General features: G+C 43.8%; 1 protein-coding gene across 1 annotated transcript in view; it reads left to right on the forward strand.

Moving 5' to 3' along the window:
• The window catches only part of LOC127650683 (unconventional myosin-Ig-like), a 72029-nt gene that overhangs the window by 24234 nt on the left and 26136 nt on the right, over positions 1–21659 (forward strand). Inside the window, exons 15-18 of the mRNA XM_052136272.1 lie at positions 10865–11031; positions 13046–13253; positions 15770–15993; positions 17509–17653. Of these exons, the coding sequence (XP_051992232.1) occupies positions 10865–11031; positions 13046–13253; positions 15770–15993; positions 17509–17653 (744 nt within the window). The remainder of the gene's footprint in view (positions 1–10864; positions 11032–13045; positions 13254–15769; positions 15994–17508; positions 17654–21659) is intronic.

Raw genomic sequence — 21659 nt, forward strand, 5'->3', positions numbered from 1 at the left:
CTCGTAGCACTTTATGTAATAAAATATTTCTCAAAAAACTTTGATCAACATTCATTTATTTAATTATTTGGATATAAGCTGTAAAGTTGGCTGGTCATCATTGCAATAAAACTCTTTTTTTAGGGTGATCCAAAACCCTTCACTTAGTATGCAATTTAGTTTGCAACACTGGCTGGGTTACTTCACATTATCTCTAACTTGTATAGATACCATTTTACACTTATCATTCATTTTTGTTTTAAAGGGGTCATGACATGGTTTTTTTTATTGTATTATTATGTTCCCTTAGGTGCAATTATAGTATTAATATATTTTTTTTAAGAAAAACTTTTAAAATCTAGTGATTTATGACCTTTTCCCACCCTGTTTCTCATCCTCTGATTCAAACAGTCTGTTTTGGGGGCGTTTTCCATTTAAGACTTCAGTGTTAACGCCCACTGTTATGATTGGCTAACGCCAGTGCCTATGTATCAATTATTGACGCCTCCAGCCAGAACAGTATGCAAGTAAACTAAGTAAAAACACTGTGATTATTCATAATGAATGAAATTGCGCTTTAAAAAGTAGTTTAAAGTTTAAAATAGATTACTTACAGTTTGGCGTCGTCGTTGTTCCTAGAATAGTCGGCACGGACTTATCTTTGAGCAACAGTTTTCTGGCAAAGCCAGCATCATATTGAGATTTGTTCTCAAAACAGTCATCCTTAAAATGTACAGAACAAACGCTTAAGTTAACACTGCCGTGACTGGGATGTCCGCAAAAAATAAACTGCATCCATTTTTCCCTGACGTCTGGATCTTTCGGCAGCTTATTCAGAGGTTTTGTTTGACCACAGCCAGGAACAGCACATCTGTGTGGCATCGTAATTTTCCTGTGCACAAATAGTCTCTGTCAGAGCTCGCTGTCCATCGACTGAACACTTGTGAGGCGCACGGCGATACTGAAATGAGCGTAGTTGTCTTTGCGCTTAAAGCGTAGTTATCTTGTGCTGGAGGCGGTCATATGCAAACGCTGTTACGTCACTTCTAACCGACACGTCACTTCTAACCATGAATCCAGAACGAGCTGTATTTTGAGCTTGATTAAATAAATGATTCGTTTAGAATGGGGAGGACGTCTTAAAATATTAAACTTGCAGGACGTTTTAATGATACAAAGACCTCTTATATACCAAAAGATCAAGGCAAATTTGGTTTCTCATGTCATGACCCCTTTAATCTTAATCCATGGCATGAACAGTTGATTTATTTTCATGCATCATTTAATTTGTATGTGCATCCTTATATCAGGAGTTATTTCAGTTCTGGTACAATTATACAAATATTTAGGCCAGCTGAGCCAATTTGTGTTTGTGGATTTGTAATCTCATACATTGATGAGATTATAAAATATAGTGACTTTTACACTGCTTTATCTAAAATGTATGTTTTATAGAATGAATCATTAATTTAATTGAATCCAAGATTACTCTACACTACCCTCATTTACAGTTTTTCTCAATGGCATTGGCTCAGTTCTCAAATTTCATCAATTGGCATTGGCTCAGTTCTTCAATTTTTTTTTAATTAAATGTTTTTAAAACAATATGTTCAAATCTCTGAACAGTTAGGTTCTTGTTCAAACCAGATTTGAATTTCTTATTAATTTAAGAAAATTGCTTGTGTTTTGGCACATATGTGCAAAAGAGTAAGAACAATTGTCTACAATTTGCAATGGAAGGTTTGTGATGTCCGCTAAATCTCTGGCCAGACCAACAAGAGCGACAGGAAGTCCACCAAAAGATGGGAACTTTTAGTGTTACGTACTATGAGGAGGTACAATTTATTGTTTTTCATAGAACTACTGCAGGTTGTTGCATTTTTTATTTTTTCATTTTGTGGCAATATTCTGTTCACTATATATGACTTTACATGTAAGAAATGTGTAAAAATCAACATGCAAATGTGAATTTTCTGTTTACATGTAACTCATTGCTACAAAAATTTATGTACTGTATACGTAGAAATGTGCATATCATTTTTCTGTGAACTACAGTATTGACTTTTCCCAGTAAACTTTTACCTACTGTTGAAATCGGTATCTAAAAACAAAAGACAAAACTGACATTCTTGTATTCTACAGTAAGCAGTCAGTGTGAACAAAAAAGTAGAACAAAAGTGAAATTTGTATATAACAAACATTTCCAGGGTTGATTGCCATGGTGAAAAAACATCTAAACATTTGACCAGTACGGCTCACACGATGACAAAAAAACCTTTTCATTTTGGTGGCATTGGCCAATTTACTGACACAATAACTGGGTTTTGAAGCATGAATGAAATGTTTTGGGTAAGTCACTACATTTTGCAGACATGCGATAGATTTGTGATGTCCCATAAAACAGTTGTGACAATTGAACTTTAGTTCCCCTTCTGTCGCTCTCTCCACGTTATGTCAGAGAAGCGACACTAGGGGTCTCTCTTGAGCGCCGATATTCACCTCTGAACTATGAAAAAAGGCCTATGAGAGTTGGCAACCAGTATTTGCATGTCCCGCCCCCGGACATACGGGTATTTAAGCGGCGCAAATACGGGAGTTCATTCAGAAAATTTCTTCGGAGCCGATGGTCGTGTTTGCAGACTGCTGCGTTTTACACACCGAGTTCCTGCTATCCTCTGCTGCATGCTGTTGGATTCTACGGTGCACAACAGCGGCTTTCTCCTGTTTGCACGGCTGTGCACTTCCTGCCCCTGAGCGCATCGACAGTTGCAGATAAGAAAGATCTCTCACGAGTTCTTTCATTCATAAAAGAGTGATTTTATTTAAAAGAGTAATTTCCTCTAAAAGAGCAAAAAACACAGCGGCGTTGAACGCCCTTTTAAGGACGCCGTCTTTATAAAGATGCCTTTCCGCCCCTGTGTTGTTCCTGGATGCGTAGATTACTCTCCGCCTCCGACAGCTACAGGCGTTGTCTCGTGTGTCTGGGCAGTGATCACACTGAGGCTGCGTTTATGGATGGTTCATGTTCTCATTGCGAGAACATGACCATGACAACGTTAGCGGTCGCGGCTTGCTTACAACCGTAAGCAAGCCACTCCAGCCGCCCGCGTCGCTCATTCTTCCCACGGGATTGAGGACGATGCGGCTGGCGATGGAGGCGATCCGGGATGGCAGCGGGTGCAGCTCCGCCGGTACGCCCTCGGACCACCCGCGCCCGGCACGCCGTTGACTCCCGTCCCCGCCGAGGTGGCAGCGACTCGCCTCACAGCCAGTCTGCCTACCCTCTTGCGATGGAAGCATATGAGTTCGCCGCGACATCGGAGGGCGTGGGCTCTGATGCTGAGGGCTCCTCTGGGCTGCCGCCTCGGGCTTGCACGCCCAGGAGGAGGCCGACGCACAGATGTCCGGATATGCTTTCCCGGATAGCCAACAGCGTGGGCCTGGATTGGAACCCTCCATCCTCCCCACAGCCATCACGGCTGAACGATTGGTTCTTGGGCGTGGGCGCTGCTCACAGCCTCGCTCCCCGGTTCCTTTCTTCCGGAGGTGCATGATGAGCTGACGCCTTCGCGGAGAGCACCCCTCTCCACTCGCCGCGACCGCCATCTGCTCATCCTCCTCGCCACCCTCGACGGCGGAGCGCCCACGGTACACGGAGATCCCCAGGTGGATAGAGCTGTTGCGCTCCACTTATGTCCCGGAAGCACTACCACCTGGCGGGCCGCCCTGTACTCCCTTCCCGGTCCTGTAGAGCAACATCCTCGCTCACCGCGAAGGCCTACTGCTCTACCGGACGCGCCGCTTCCGCCCTGCATGCCATGGCTCTCCTGCAGGTCCACCAAGCCAAGGCACTTCGCAACATGCACGGGGGTGGCCCTGATCCCGACACGCTGCAGGAACTGCGCTCAGCGACCGACCTCGCCCTGAGAGCGACGAAGGTCACAGCGCAGGCACTCGGGCAGGCGATGGCCACTCTGGTGGTCCAGGAACGTCAGCAATAGACTTGGTTGAGATGCGTGAAGCTGACAAGACTCGCTTCCTCAACGCCCCTGTCTCCCAGTTCGGCCTCTTCGGCCACACCGTTGAGGACTTTGCCCAGCAGTTCTCCCTGGTGAAGAAGCAGACGGAGGCCATTTCGCACATCATGCCGCGCCGCAAGCTTGCCGCCACGGCCCAGGCCCCACCTGCTCGCCGAGGGCGCCCTCCCGCTGCCAGAAGACCTTCTGCTCTGCCCCAACCTGGGCCCAGCTCTCAGCCCCGGCGTCGAGCAAACCGCAGGAAGCGTACGCCCCTGCCTCACGGACCCCTTCGAGGACCCGGAAGGCTCCCAAGCGCCCCTGAGACAGCGGACCCAGAGGACGAGAAGTTAGCTCCGAGGTGGTAAGACCACTCCGTCCCCGGTGGAGGGCCGGGAGGAGAATCTTTTGTTTTTTCATTTGCCGCACTCCTGACGGGGCTGCGGTACCCAAATTCTCAATAAAAGAGCTATTTCCTTTACCTCTGGGTCACATGGCCCGCAAATGCCGTTCTCACGGTACTTTGCTTTCAGGCCTCAACAGTCTCGGCGCCCAGGATGCGGTGCTTCCGCCCTCAGCCCCACGACTGTTCCCCGGCCGGCCGGTTCAGACGAGTCCAGAGGACGCCAGCATCAGACCTCCTCCTCAGTCACGAACCCGCCCCCTGCCGGGTGCGCGGAACAAGGTAAGTGCTTTGAGTTTATTCTCAGCACCAGAGCCTCGGGACGCCACGTTGCCTCCCGACGCTGCGTTACCTGTTCCGCACCGCTGCGAAGCCCCGCCGGGTACTTCCAAAATACTCGTCCCCTTGGTGCCCCTAGCATGGAGCTTAGAGGCATGGCTTTCACTGCCCAGCTCGTCACGGTGGCTGCACCGGACCATCCGACTCGGTTACGCAATTCAGTTTGCCAGGTCTCCGCCCCTTCGTGGGCGTTCGTTCCTCCGCAGTGCACGGCGAACATGCCCACTCCCTGCGCGAGGAAATCGCCTCCCTTCTAATCAAGGACGCGATAGAGCCTGTCCCTCCGACCGAAACGAAGAAGGGTTTCTACAGCCCATACTTCGTTGTACCCAAGAAAGGCGGCGGCATACGACCGATCTTGGACCTGCGAGTTTTCTATCGGACCTTGTCCAAACTCCCATTCAAAATGCTTACCCAGAAACAAATTCTATCTGGCGTCCGGCATCTAGATTGGTTCGCAGTGGTAGACCTGAAGGACGCGTACTTCCACGTCTCAATTCGCCCTCGACTTCGACGGCCAGGCGTATCAGTACAAGGTCCTCCCCTTCGGCCTGTCTCTGTCCTCTCGCGTCTTCACGAAGGTCACAGAGGCGGCTCTTGCCCCGCTACGAGGAGCGGGCATACGCATACTCAATTACCTCGACGATTGGCTCATTTTGGCCTCCTCGCGAGGAATTACTATACGACACAGAGACCAGGTGCTCGAGCACCTCGGCCGCTTAGGGTTTCAGGTCAACTGGGAAAAGAGCAAGCTCACCCCGGTCCAGAGCATCTCTTTTCTCGGTTTGGAGTTAGACTCAGTCTCAATGACAGCACGCTCTCCAACGAGCGTGCTCAGTCAGTGCTGGAATGCCTCGCTTCTTTCGAACCAGGCACCGTGGTCCCTTTGAAACATTTCCAACGGCTCCTGGGGCATATGGCATCCTCACGGCGCGCCGCCACTGGGGTTGATGCATATGAGACCACTTCAGCATTGGCTCCAGACTCGAGTCCCGAGACGAGCATGGCGCCACGGCACGCACGGCGTGGAAGTTACCCCCGCCTGCCGCCAAACCTTCAAACCCTGGACAGACCTCTGCTTTCTACGGGCAGGAGTACCCTTGCAGCAGGTGTCCCGTCACGTTCTGGTTACAACCGACGCCTCCAAATTGGGTTGGGCGCCGTGTGCAACGGGCGCAGAGCCGCAGGCCGGTGGAACCGAGGCTCGCTGCGCTGGCACATCAACTGCCTAGAGCTGATGGCCGCTTTTCTTGCCCTGAAGAAATTTCTTCCGTTGGTTCAGCGGCAAGCATGTCCTAGTCAGGACAGACAGCACCACGGTGGTGGCTTACATAAACCGCCAAGGCGGAGTACGCTCCCTCCACATGTCACAGCTCGCCCGTCGTCTCCTCCTTTGGAGTCAGCAGCGACTGGAGTCACTGCGCGCCACTCACATCCCCGCAACCTCAATGTGATAGCGGACGCGCTGTCAAGGCAAAACTTGCCCGGCGGAGAGTGGAGGCTCCACCCCAATCGGTCCAGCTGATTTGGGACAGGTTCGGCAAGGCCCAGGTAGACCTGTTTGCCTCCCAGGAAACCTCCCACTGTCCGGCTCTGGTATGCCCTCACAGAGGCTCCCCTTGGGACAGATGCTCTGGCGCACAGCTGGCCTGCGTGGGCTGCGCAAGCACGCTTTTCCCCAGTGAGCCTTCTTGCACAGGTGCTATGCAAGGTCAGGGAGGACAAGGAGCAAGTCACTCTGGTGGCCCCTACTGGCCCAACCGGACGTGGTTTTCGGATCTCACGCTCCTCATGACAGCCCCTCCCTGGCGAATTCCCCTGAGGAAGGACCTTCTTTCTCAGGGACGTTGCATGCTCTGGCATCCGCATCCAGACCTCTGGAATCTCCACCTCTGGTCCCTGGACGGGACGCGGAGGATCTAGCCGGCCTACCTTCGGCCGTCATAGACACTATTAACCAAGCCAGAGCCCCTTCGACCAGGCATCTTTACGCCCTGAAGTGGCGCCTGTTCATGGACTTGTGTTTTTCCCGAGCCGAAGACCCGCAGAAGTGCGCAGTTAGGTCAGTGCTCGTGTTTCTTCAGGAGAGGCTGGAGAGGAGGCTGTCCCCCTCCACCCTCAAGGTGTATGTTGCCGCTATCGTGGCCCACCACGACACGGTAGATGGCAAGTCTCTTGGTAAGCACGACTTAATCGTCAGGTTCCTAAAAGGTGCCCGGAGGATGACTCCTCCCGGCCTAACCTGTTTCCCTCCTGGGATCTCTCGGTCGCCCTTATGGGACTCCGGAGACCCCCTTCGAGCCGCTTGACTCAGTTGGACTCAGGGCCCTCTCTCTCAAGACCGCCCTGCCGATCGGCCGCTTCCATCAAGAGGGTCGGGACCTGCATGCGTTCTCTGTTAGCGACGCTTGCCTGGAGTTCGGTCCGGCGGACACTTTCGTGATCCTAAGACCGCGACCGGCTACGTGCCCAAGGTTCCTACCACACCCTTCAGGGATCAGGTGGTGAACCTGCAAGCGCTGCCCCGGAGGAGGCAGACCCAGCCCTTTCACTGCTGTGTCCAGTACGTGCCTTACGTATTTACCTGGACCGCACACAGAGCACCAGACGCTCTGAGCAGCTCTTCGCCTGCTTTGGGGAGAGCAGAAAGGGAATGCTGTCTCCAAGCAGAGACTCGCCCACTGGGTTGTCGACGCCATTTCCCTGGCTTATCACACCCAGGCCGTGCCCCCCCTTTGCGGGTCCGAGCCCACTCCACCAGGAGTGTTGCGTCCTCGTGGGCACTGGCTAGGGGCACTGCCCTAGCAGACATTTGTAGAGCAGCGGGCTGGGCAACACCTAACACTTTTGCGAGATTCTACAATCTCCGAAGTTGAGTCAGTATCGTCCCGTGTTCTCTCAGGTACCGAGCCTGTAGAACTCGGTAGCACGCCCACGATCTGACCGGGTGAATCAGCTTGCACCCAGCCCTTCCCCTAACCAGGGAAACAGTGCGCCTTCATTCCCAGGAGATCCCAGGTTTGGAACACTGGTTGACTCCTCCCTAGCCCTCGTGGGTCGCAGTTCTGCGGAGGAACTCGGCGACCCAAACCACTGCGGGTACCGCAAGCTACCCTGTACTGGTATAGGTGCCCCACAGGTAAGGCCTCCTGTTCGGACTCCCCCTGTGTGTAAAACCACAGTTCTGTCCCCTCACGAGTTGACTCCGTGTTTCCCTTAGGCAGTTACTGCCTCGGTTGCCGTGCTGTATGCTTCCCCCCTCTGCGAGGCTGGATCTACCACCGCACTACTTTTCCGCATAAGACCATGTAGAAGTATAGGCCATGCGATGTATTTGCCACTCAAAATTTGCCTCCCCTCCCGGGTAGGTGTGGCCTCCGCAGGGTCTTCTCCGCCCTAATAAGGGCTAAGACCCCCCTTCCCTCAATGCGTGTAAGGGCCCCGGCCGTAGTTGCTCTATGCGAGAAACATAGAGAGAAAAGAGGCCCAGCCAGGCTGGCCCGTTCCCATGTTGGCGGCCGTCAACTTGTTCCCCCCTCCAGGGTAACGATAAGGAATCCTGATGGCTTAAATGGGGCATTGGGGAAGGGTACGTGCAGCATGATACAATTGGTCGTTCTGCACGTAGGAATACCTGCTCGCTCCTGTATCAGCGGATCACGTACACGGCTCAGCGCATGTCGCTTCTCTGACACAATGTGGAGAGAGCGACAGAAGGGGAACGTCTAGGTTACGTATGTAACCTCCGTTCCCCGATGGAGGGAACGAGACGTTGTGTCTCCCCTGCCACGTCGCTGAGCCGAGCCCCAGTTGTGGCCGGACCATTCCGCCTCAGAAAATCCTGAATGAACTCCGTATTTGCGCCGCTTAAATACCCGTATGTCCGGGGCCGGGACATGCAAATACTGGTTGCCAACTCTCATTGGACTTTTTTCATAGTTCAGAGGTGAATATCGGCGCTCAAGAGAGATCCCTAGTGTCGCTTCTCTGACACAACGTCTCGTTCCCTCCATCGGGGAACGGAGGTTACATACGTAACCTAGACGTTTAGAGAATGTTAAGACTGTTTCAAAAAATGAGCCAAAGCGATTGAGAAAAACTGTAATACTCTTTTCTGTGAAAGATGAAATAGGGTCTCTCAGAATAGCACAGGTAATCTCTTTGGTAGACATGTTGAAAAATGTAATCTCTCTAATGGAGACTGTCTGTATTTGATAAAGCTGTTAACGGCAAAGGAACACCTTCTAAATCCTGTTTTAGCTTAGAGCCAGTGGGCCACATCTCCTCACTTCTCCTCTCCAAACTTCTCCCCTCTCCTACTACTAGAGAAAGTGTGAAATTTGATGCTGTTATTTTAGGGTAACCTGCTACATCTGTGAAGATTTCTGTTTCTACCAGGCTGCACATGTGTGTGCATACTCATGTGTTGCATTGTAAAGTAGCTGCATCCGGGACAACTTGTGTTTTTTAGGTTACAGTAAAGGACTGCCTGCTCTCTCTCTAGTCCTATGGGGACACCGGTACCTTGTTTGTCACATGCTCTTAACACTGTAAAAACTGAAAATGAAAATGTGCAGTTGTTACCCTAAGGTCTATTTCTACCTGATCTGACCCTTTAAATGTTTTTGTTGGTTTTAACGTAGTGTATTGAGTTTGAGTCAGTCATACACTGATCAACCACAACATTAAAACCACCTGTCTAATATTGTGTAGATCCCCCTCGTGCTGCTAAAACAGCACCAACCCGCATCTCAGAATAGCATTCAGAGATGATATTCTTCTCACCACAATTGTACAGAGTGGTTATCTGAGTTACCGTAGACTTTGTCAGTTTGAACCAGTCTTGCCATTCTCTGTTGACCTCTCTCATCAACAAGGAGTTTCCATCCACAGAACTGCCACTCACTGGACGTTTTTTTGTTTTTGGCACAATTCGGAGTAAACTCTAGAGACTGTTGTGTGAAAATCCCAGGAGATCAACAGTTACAGAATTAATTAAACCAGTCCATCTGGCACCAACAAACATCCATGTGATAATCTAATCAGCCAATTGTGTGGCAGCAGTGCATAAAATCATGCAGATACAGGTCAGGAGCTTCAGTTAATGTTCACATTAACTATCAGAATAGGGAAAAAATGTGATCTCAATGATTTGGAGTGTGGCATGATTGTTGGTGTCAGATAGGCTGGTTTGAGTATTTCTGTAACTGCTGATCTCCTGGGATTTTCACACAGAACAGAATCTAGTGTTGACGCTGTTTTAGCGGCAAATGGGGGACCTACACAATATTAGGCAGGTGGTTTTAGTGTTGTGGCTGATCTGTGTATATTAAATAACTTTTTTTGCCTTGAATTAAACCAGGTAATTTAGATGTTCCATTTGAAGCAAATTTTAGGTTACTAGAATCAACAGAGTATAGAGAGGAGAGAATGAAAAAGATAGATAGATAGACATACAGACAGACAGACAGACGGACGGATGGATACATACATGCATACAGAGGTAGATTGATCTGTATAGTTTGATTGATTTTAAAATGTTAAAATGTTAAAACCAAACCTACACCATTTATAGTAGAAAGAGAGAGAAAGAGAGAGAGAGAGAGAGAGAGAGAGAGAGAGAGAGGGAGGGAGGGAGAGGTAACAGATGTTTGCAGACAAGCCTGTTTGAGTGAGGGACGTAAGGGCTATGTTTTGTGAATGTTGGTTGGGGAGAGTAAGAGAACAGAACATTGCACTATTTATTCATGTAGAAAATCACAATTCTAGGAATTGACATAATCACTGTAACACAGTGCATCCTTGATGAAGTGAGATTTGGGCTTGCAGGAAAGGTCAGGAGGAGAAAAATATATTTGATTAATTCCTTATACTGTAAATGTTTTTTTCTTTTTACCTCATGGTACTGTCTAGTATTGCTGCAACTGGGGTTTTAGTATTAGTACAACTACCATTTCAAACAATTCGCCTATTTTTTTATACTGTATATTACCTTTATAAATCCTTGTTATTAGCCTCAAATCTAACTTATAGAGCAGCTGCAATTTAGCAATTCAATAATGTACCTTCGAGGCCTCCTGGTAAATGCTAGTAAATAAAAGTAAATAATATACAATCGATCTTACAGGAGCCCTATTATGTGCGGTGCATAAAGCCAAATGAGGTGAAGTCCCCCTTGCTGTTTGAAGACGCACGCTGCCAGCACCAAGTTGCTTACCTGGGTCTACTGGAGAACGTCCGTGTGAGGAGAGCTGGATTCGCCTACAGACAGCCTTATGCACGCTTCCTTCAGAGGTCAGAGGTCACACATACAGTACACTTAAATTAAGGTAGTTTGAAGTACTCTCAGTAGCCTACTGAGCATTCACGGATAATCTGATGCATATGCAAAATGCAAAAATGGTAAGAGCTCGCTGAATTCACCAGTTCTGAACTCAGTGGATTATCGGGGTGTAGTAGTTTTCATCACTTTGCTGGGAAACATTGTGTTTGCAAAGTACAAGGTTGTTATTATAGGCACTTCTGTGGAAGAACTAGTAGGGTTCCCGCTGGTCCTTAAAATTTTTTAAATGTCTTCAATTCAGTTTTCAAAAAAACAACAAACATCTTTATTATCATTTAAAGAGGTCTTAAATTTGGGGATTGGAAAACTGGAATCTGTGTTCAGCCATCTCGGAGCTTTTCACATGCATTGTGCAAGAAAAGTGCTGCAGGAGAACCAATTCGCACAAATCTAAATATTTGATGGTGCTTAAAGTTACTATACAAATCTAAAAATGCAACACAGTATCACTGAAATGTAGGAGGTGACAGCGTTTCACTAGATTTGCAGTGAGGAACATTATAAATTGTCAAATAGAGTTTGACACTGCTGGGATCATTGTTTTGTCAAAATAAAAGCTCCATGTGAAGGTGAAGTAAATTCAATAGAAATATATTACTATTGTATAAAACAAATCCTCAAAATAATAATAATTCAGTATCATAATAATAAACTTTACTGGAGAATAATAAATAATATATATATCTGGGTTCCAAAATCTAAGTGAGTTAAGTTGTAGTTTTTGCACACACTATTAATTTACAAAAAATGTTTTGTATAAATATATGTAGGTAAATATTACTTTTTTATTAGTGTATTGGTGTGCATAAATTATATTTGTTATATTATAAATATATAAAAATTCTTGTGTTTATTTAGTGGAGAAACTGTGGAAAACATGAATTCATTATCTTTAGCTAGATTTATTGTACTTGGCTACATTGACTGTTAGAAAATACTTTTTAAAAATACTTTTATGTAATTTCCCCCAGCTAGACGGTTGCTTGGGGCCTTGGAAATCGTAACTCCGCCCCTAATTAAACTACAAATGTCTGCCATTTTATAAAAAAAAATACTGTAAATTGTCTGTATGTGCTAAGTGCTTCAAAGTGAAGACACAGCCCCGTTCTCACACATTATTGGATGCTCATAATGCAGTGTTTTCAGCAGTTTCAGAGCGGTTTATAACAGACAGTTATGAAAAGAAATCACTGATGATCTAATTTTGAGGAATTACTGCTCATATATGTTATATGCCAAAGTTTATTTTACAGTGTTTATATTGTAATACGATGTAGAAGTGCATACTGTTTCCCTCATTTGTTTGTGTCAGCAGCTTGGAGAACATGCTGTCAAATATTTGATAAGTAAAGTCATCTGTGTATTTTAGGCTTGAGTATTTATACATTGTTACAAAAATATTTTTTATCTGATTTGATGCAACATTATATGATACAAATGTGATTAAATATAATTCTTCCACAAACTTATTTAGGGAAAAACTTGCAGATAACTTGCTTTGCTGATAAGCAATGTTAAAGAATATTTTGGGTTAAATGCAAGTTAAGCTCAATCGACAGCATTTGTGGCATTCAAATTTTTTTTTAATTTGAATCTTAACTTTTGTTTTGTTTTGTTGCTGAATGTGTGCCCCAGTCTTTTTAAGTACAAGAATCTGTGATAAATTATTTATTTTGTTATACATTTGTTCTGGTATGTACATATATTATTCATTTTAATTGTGCAGGTCTTAAAATATTCTTTAAATGTATTAAATTAGATTTTTTAAATTGTGCAGTAACCCTGACTAGTAACTGGATTTGCCAAAGAAGCATATCCACAAACATCTCGATTAACAACAGCTTATATTTTTGACAATATTTGTAATATAGCATGGCCTTTCACAATGTATTACTTCATTAAAATCTAGTATAGAATACATTCATATTTCTACAGACTCTGTATGACTGTCTTCTCTGTGCTCAGGTATAAGATGACATGCGAGTACACGTGGCCCAATCACCTGATGAGCACTGACCAGGAAGCTGTGGAGGCCATTGTGAACCAGCATGGCTTTGAGGATGATGTAGCATATGGTCACAACAAACTCTTCGTGAGAACCCCTCGCACTCTCTTCACGCTGGAGCAAGAGAGAGCTGCCCTCATCCCCATTTTAGTGCTGTTCTTACAGAAGGTGACAGACACTCCCTTTCCTTTATTTCTCTGTCTATCTGTCACTTTCCTGGGGCACTTTAGGTCTCTATCTATCAACATTGTTTATTGTTTTCCCTGAGTCAGGCACTGTGCCTCTGATATTTCCTGTCTTTCTCTATCTCTGTCACCTTTCCCTTTTCATATGCATAGTTGTTTGCTCTCTGCAGCTGTCTAACTTAATCATTCCTGACTTTCTCACATTTTTTATGTGCATTCAGAGGTGACATGACACAGTGAATTGGGCTCATGACACCTAGACAGCAGTTTTCTCTGTCTCATTCAGTTTAAGACCTCAAACAAACTGAGTTTTGATCTCGCAGAGCTCAAATCTATTTACATCCATATCTACATTTTTGTGTTTTTTGGAAACCATTCTAAATTTTCAAACCAGAGGAAAATAAATACCAGAATGTGAATGACCACACTGTGAATTCAGCAACAGTAGGCCAAAAGCTCTTGTTGCTGAAATCTGTGTGTTCTTACCGAAATTTGAACCATTGCCCAGTGGCCGAATTAAATTAAGAGTGTTGTATATCATCCTCAAAGCAAGTAATATCTCGGTCATAAATGTTTAAACGAATATCATAATTTAATGGGTAACCTCAAACCATGAGGTTCATCCACACTGAAAAGCAATGCATAATAAACACAAAAATCCCCATCAGCTTATTGGAGTTGAGAGTAGAGCAGATATCTGCATTTCGCGGATAAGATTTCTTGCGGTGCAGGATTAAATGAAGGCAGTAGTGGACGGTACTTGCAATGAGTGGTGTGCTGGAGCGGGCGGTCAGAGAATAGCCTGAAAAATCTGATGTGGATGTCTTTTTTTATGTGTTACTTTATGAATGAACAACAACAATAATTATTATGTTATTTTAAATGTATTTATTTTTGATTACAATAAACAGAACATATGATGGAAAAATGTGCACATAGCACAAGCATCAAGTTATACAATATTTAGAGCAGGCTATTAGAGAAGGCTATGCAGGTAGTCAACAGGGCTATAGAAGAATGGCACGGCTTGGACACACTACTTGGTGTGTTCCATTCAGAAGTGATCATCCCTATACCCTATTCCCTTCAAAGACTTTACCATCCACTCTAAGAGCTTTGGAGGGCCGAAAGGTGTGGGGGGTTCAAAAACAACTTTTAGGTATTTTGGTATTTTAGGTATTTTGTTTGTTATTAAATATTCATTTTCTTACAGCATGGCTACCATGATTGTTCTCCTTTCAAAGTGCCCTTCGGAGGCTGATTTATCCTGTTAGGAACACAGGGACTGTGTCATCAAAATGTCAAACTTGGACTAGAAAATGGTCAATCTAGTTTGAAGAAATTTACCTCAGGAAAGTCAGTTGGTCATCATGGCAAGTGTCATCTGATAATAGCAATAACAGAATCACAATCCTTCTTTTTTAGTTTATATTCATCTGACCTTTTTCTCTTGGTCTGTTTCTCAGCCATTTGTCCTCCTTGGAGTTTAGAAGTTTGCATCAGCCAGATGAATTAAATCTGGTTTGAAAGGTCAGAATGAGTCATGGAGATATATGGAAATATAAATATAAAGATGTAAATATAGACATTATAGACATTTTCCCAGGATTTCCCATTCATTCATCTAATGTGTAGGATGGATAATAACAGTAATAGTGATAATGAGTCTGTGATTGGTGGGTTATTCTTGAGTTGCGTTCAATTATTCATCTGTGTTGTGTGCTGCTCTGATTTCACTTCTGCCCTACTTAACCACCAGACTTAAACTACAGGATAACTTACTAAAAACTCATCAGGGAAACTCAATGCTTAAGGGATCCACCTAACCCCCTCACTCATTCAGTGACTCATTCACTCGATGACTCACTCACTCCCTTTTTGTTTTTTGCTCTATCCATCACTTTCAAATAATCTCCCCCTCCCAATCTTCTCATTTTTCTTTCATCTCCTTTCAAAATGTTAAACAGTAAATCAGACATATTACTTAGCTCTGTTCCGAACCCTAGTGAGATGCCTCACAATCTACTATCTACATAGGCACCTACCTTCTGGATCCTAACCATAATAGAACCTCAGAAGTGTCTGATCTGAAATGCTATTCATAGGCAGCAACTCTAAAAACATTCACACAAATAGCTCTCCGCAGGAAGACCTGTGGAAGAGTGGAATGCAATGAAAATATTCACTTACAGTTGCTCATCACAGTGCATTCTGGGATAGCCTTATCCATGAAGGATACATGCAATGCTGCGTTAGAGTTTGGATAAAACAAGGTTAATTACAAGATGCCATAATTTTTGATGCCCACTGCTTGGAACAGTGTCAGTGTTGGAAATGTGACTATGATGCGTATAAACGCTACCAAGGTGGGCAACTCACTATGATTTGGAACAGTCACCTGTCTCACCTGTATACCAACCACATCAAAGTTTCAGTTTCAGTTTCTCATCCACTTTCCCCCATTGTTTCCCCTCTCTCCCTCTGTATTTCTCTCTGCAGGTATGGAGGGGTGCATTAGCTCGAATGTACTGTAGGAAGATCAGAGCAATCTATACTATAATGGCATATTATAAATGCTATAAGGTGAAGGCACACTTCTGGGAAGTGGAAAGACGCTTTACCAATGTTCGAAGCATGGCCGACTACGGCAAGAGTGTGGAGTGGCCGACACCGCCTGCAGCCTTGGCGCAATTCCACAAAATCACGAAACACCTCTACCGGCGGTATGTTTAGCACTGTTAGTTCATTTTCCAATTAGCAGTTTTTAATGTCACATTGTATTGAGCACACACCTAACTGAGGTGAAAATCAAACTGGCTATCTTAAACTGTTCTGAACTGTTGTAATGGTTCATTCTAGGGAATCTGTTTGTTTAGATTCAAACAAATGACTTGCCAATTTGAGTGCCTGCACGGCATATTTAGTCTTCCTTTATACCAAAATATTCAGTTAAAGCTGCACTATGGAACTTTGGCTCTCTGTTGACATTTATGGTTGAAACCTAAAATTGCAAGCAACTTGTGGAGGATCATTTTATGTGAGTTGTGTTTCAGCACTGCTTTGCTGCGCAGATAAATCTCATGGTTTGAGGATACCCATTACATTATGATATTGGTTTTAACACCCTGGACGTTCCATCACAAGGCAACATACATACATACATACACATTCACACTCTCACTCACACCTACAGGCAGTTTAGGCTCTCCAATTACCTTAACCTGCATGTCTTTTTGGACTGTGGGGGAAACCAGATAACCTGGAGGAATCCCGTGCGAACACGAGAACATGCAAACTCCACACAGAAAGGCCCAGTTGAGCCGGGACTCAAAGCCGAACCTAGCGACAGTGCTTCCCACTGAGCCACCGTGCCACCCGCTTTGAGGAAGTAACACTCTTAATTACATATTTTAATAGGATTATTCAAGTGTTTTATCCACTTCACAATACACATTAATGTTTGTATTGTACTACACATATCAGTTTAAGAGGTGAAACTTGTGCCATGGCTGGGACGAGTTCAATGGAAGACACTTTTTACAATTTACAGCCTCGGTGGACAATGCAGCTGAGCTGTTATACTATAATAGCAATGTACAAAAGTAATGTAGGCAGCAGTTTATACATGCACATACATAAACAACTTAATTTACACACAAAGAACAACAACAAAACAAAACAAACTTATTTAAAAAGAGGTAACAGCTGGAATAAACATGTAGTTGTGTCTGTTGGTCTTACATTGAGGACGTTTGTATCTCTGACCAGAGGGAAGCAACCAAAACTCAGTGAACATATGATGACTAGGGTCAGAAAGAATTAGCTGAGCCTTCCGAGTTGCTCTTGTCACATACAGTTGTGTCAGATTAGTAAGTTCAGTACTTTATTAAACATGAAAATAATATGTATATATATAGTCAAAAATAATTGTATGGTTATCAATATTATGCCACAGATGCTTTCAATTGAGCTTAAATTGTATTGAACCTGAAGTAGTGTCAGTGTAGTTAGCTACCATTTGTTTACAGTTTGTAGTTAGTTTTTCAAAAGAGTAGCTCAACTCTAGATTGACTACTTTAAATAATGATTAGCTTATAGCTTGGCATGTTACAGTTTCATACTAGCTTGCCCATCACTATATGTTATCATACTTTCCGCCTTAGTGATATTTGTATGTCTCTGTTTCTCCCATTCTTCCTCTTCTGACCTTCCTCTCACTCTTTCACTCTTTCTCTCAGATGGTGGGCGAGGCAGCTGATTAAAAATATCCCTCCGTCAGACATGGCAGAGGTGAGGGCAAAAGTAGCTGCTTTGGCAGCTCTGAGCGGGGAGAGAGTGGACTGGGGTTACAGTCGTGCCTGGGAGAGAGACTACCTGGCCAATGTGAGTCTTTCATTATGATGCTACTCTATTATTATTTCATTTGAACAGACCCCTAACCGTCAAATGTTTTTGCATGTTGAGAGGTGTGCTGGCACTGTTCCAAGCAATCAGACTTTTTATGTCTGGTTGATGATAAATTCCAATAAACTTATATTAAGGTAGAGACCCATGCTATATCTAGAGACCAGGATATTTTAGGGGGCACTTGGGGTGGGCTTTTTTAGCTTGGGCCAGTAAGCAGCCACCGATCAACCACTAAGAGCATCATATAACCACCTAGCAATGCCCTAGCATCCACCCAAAACATCTTAAGAACAGTATTGGAACGCATTGGCAACCACCCACAACACCCTAATGTGCCACAGTTTACCCAGAATTTTGCTAGTGAAAATGCTTATTTTTTATTTCTTTTTTATTCTCCCCAATTTGGAATGCCCAATTCCCAATGCGCTCTAAGTCCTCGTGGTGGCGTAGTGACTCCCCTCAATCTGATTGGTGGAGGACGAATCTCAGTTGCCGCACATCCGCACATCTTATCATGTGACTTGTTGAGTGTGTTACTGTGGAGACGTAGCGTGTGGAGGCTCACGCTATTCTCCACGGCATCCACGCACAATCACCACACAGCCCACCGAGAGCGAGAACCACATTATAGCGACCATGAGGAGGTTACCCCATGTGACTCTACCCTCCCTAGCAACCGGGCCAATTTGGTTGCTTAGGAGACCTAGCTGCAGTCACTCCTGGATTTGAACTCAGGACTCCAGGGGTGATAGTCAGTGTCAGTACTCGCTGAACTACCCAGGCCCCCGAAAATGCTTCATTTTGATATCAGCAATTAGGTTTGCACTAGAAAAATGATATAAAAAAATTATAATTATTGATATCAGTAACTGGATTTTCAAAGAATTTCACACTGATTTGTTATTCACTTCTGTTCTGTTCATTTATTTACAGATATCATGTATAATTTCTTTCTACTGTATTAAAAAGTCAAATACACATCAGCTATGTACTTCTTACTATTCAAAAATGTCATTTTCTTATATCAGTTATTACATTGTTACTAGTGCTAATTTGCATTACTGATATCAACAACTGAGTTAACAGTGAACTAGTAGAACTAGAAAATTATAATTTTTGATATCTGTTAATACATTTTAACATGTTAAATTCAGTATTTCAGATATCATTAAATTCAAGATTAATTAAAGGCTTTCTTACTAGTTACAATCATAATATAGATATCTAAATGATCATTTCCTCTAGTGAAATCCAATTAATTCACAAATTAGCATTTTTACTAGATGAAATTCCATTTAAAGTAATGACATCATTTTTTTTATATCAAGAATTAATGTTTTACCAGTGCAGATTTAATTACTGATATCAATAATTAGCATTTTCATTAGTAGAAATGCCATTGCTGATATCATGGATTAGCATTTTACTGTAGTGAAAATTAAATCTGTAATTAATATCCTACATGTGATTCAATGTCTAAAGGGCTTGCAATACAGCAATCCTTACTCTGATAGGAATACACTTTATTAGTGTACCACAGTGTTTTTCATCAAGCAGTGCCTTCATTTTCATGAAATCAATAATGTTTATCTTCAAACATGTATTCTGTTAATAGATACACTTTTGGAAACAATTATGAAAATCGTTTTGCTCCCAGTAATATTTATTAATTAATGTTCAGATTTACCTGTTCTTCAGAAAGCGTAGCAAACATTTGCTCAAGTACAGCTACATTTTAACTTCAGATGCACTCTTTTTTAGGGGTTTTTGTAATAGTTTAATTATCATTGTTTTTTTTTATAGTTTCATTTATTTCACTAGAAGCCTTCGTGAACATCTTGACATTAAAGCTACAGGGGACTTTTCTGAAAACTCTTTTTCCAGAAATAAACACCCCACTTTTCTGTTTAAACAACATTTTGTCCAACCCAAATTTATTTTGGTTTGCATAAACAGTGTTGACATTTTGAACTTTTGACACCAAGCACAAGACAAAAACAGCAGGTAAACACATCTCATCGACCACTTGCGGCATAAGCAAATATTAGATTGTATTGACCCCAATATTAATCCCTCAAAGACCCCAACTGCCTGTTTGTCTCAAGTCTTGTGCTTTAATTAAATGCCCATTACTCAGTTCAAACTATTAGGCTGCAACACATGTCCGGCAGGCCTGATGTTGCTTAATTTACATCTTGTTATTTGGGTTGAAGTGAGGTCTTGTGCCATAGACGAGGGAACTGCCATATACAAGACCATCCACAACACCAGGCTTCCCTGCTGAAAAGACCAGTGTGCTGGTCCATTCTGGTTTATTTATATATTTATTTATTTATACTGGTTTGGCACTGGTCTAACTGGTGGACCAGCAAAACATAGATGGTAAAGCTAGTTGACCAATCTGGTGAAGCTGGTTTGCCAAGGGTCTTACTGGTTAAGCATACACACAGTACAGCATACAGTAAGCCTATCATTAGCCTATAGTCCACAGCAATCCATTTGACTTGAACTTGAATTTGTTAATCTGTCCGAGGTAGACTTATTATAAGCGCTTTTCTAAGGACATGTCTATGAACGCATGTGACAGATGGACACTTTGGTTGTGTTGCATCATAAACAGCATTTTTAGAATGCACTGTAAGTTAAATGTAGTTCAAAACTTAGAAAAACACTTCTTTCAGGAAGACTTGCAGAAAAGTAATGTCTCTCTTTGGCGTAGGCCAAAGAAGTTGTACTCGGAACCGTCATATCCTGCCGGAGATAGGAGGCAGGGGTGAGGAGACTACCCCCGTGCAAGGAGGGACTCAACCTGTGGTGGTGGGGTGGTGGAGGTTGCCGTGTTAGCACACTGAAACAGCAATGTGATAGATTGTGAGCAGACTTATGAAGCAACGGCTTACATGTGATTGGTTAGGAGTTACCTAGCTAATGGTGCGATGATGTACAGCTGCTAGTCTTCCCAGAACTACGCTGCACTTGCATATCTTGAGATCCCTGTATTCGGAGTTGCGCTCCATTCATCAGTGTTTGAAAGAGGCCCTAACACTAAATCACTAACCCTAACCATATAGAGCCTGTAAGTTTGAGTACCCTGCCAGGAACAACTCTGGACACCTTTCTACTATCACTCTGTCAGTCATTGCGTTCCATTCAGGAGTGATCATCCTTATGTCCTATTCCCTTCAAAGACTTTACCAGTCACTGTGAGAGCTCTGGAGGGCTGAAAGATGTGGGGCTCAAAAATAGCTTTCATTCGAAACTATCATGAGTGTTCTCCCTTCTAAGTGCCCTTCAGAGGCTGATTTATCCCACTTGTAATGCAGGGAGTAGTGTGGTTTGTTGCCTGTTTAACTGGAGTTGTGCTTATTGCCCCCTGCTGACTGAGACTGGTAAAAACCTAAAGGTGAACATTCCTTATTATGGTCCGGGGGCATAATAAATTGCATAATTTTTTTACAGCATCATTTTGTTTTCTATAAATAATTGCAAGTTACGAAGTTAAGTTAAGAAATGGATCTGATCGAGGTCAGGTGGACCCAAAACCAGCCAAATTACAGGACTTTCCTAAGACTGGTTAGTTGTTCAGGCAACCCACCGACTAGTTGATTTTGAAAATATGTAGTTTTGCACATCTTTAGACACCAGCACACAAGCATCCAAACACAACATGTGCTGGTGACCAGATTTGCTCATCTGTTCAGCACACTAAAAACAGCATTTAACATGAATCATGTCTCTTTGATTGGAGAGATATTTTACAAAGTTTCCTTAGTATCTGGTGTCAGATGCAAGGCAAACACTGTTTTTCTTTTATATAGCCAGACTATTATTTTTGCTCAAGGACAGCATAGCAAACAAAAGCATCCTCTCTTGAATAAAAGCCCAAAACCCTGTGTCTTCAACTTATTTGACCTCAAGAGGCATGGAACGGTTTTGAGGAGTCCTTGAGCATGTGCTCTATACAGTATTTTAAAAATAATAT

The sequence above is a fragment of the Xyrauchen texanus genome, chromosome 10 (assembly GCF_025860055.1).
Source record: "Xyrauchen texanus isolate HMW12.3.18 chromosome 10, RBS_HiC_50CHRs, whole genome shotgun sequence".
NCBI lineage: Eukaryota > Metazoa > Chordata > Actinopteri > Cypriniformes > Catostomidae > Xyrauchen > Xyrauchen texanus.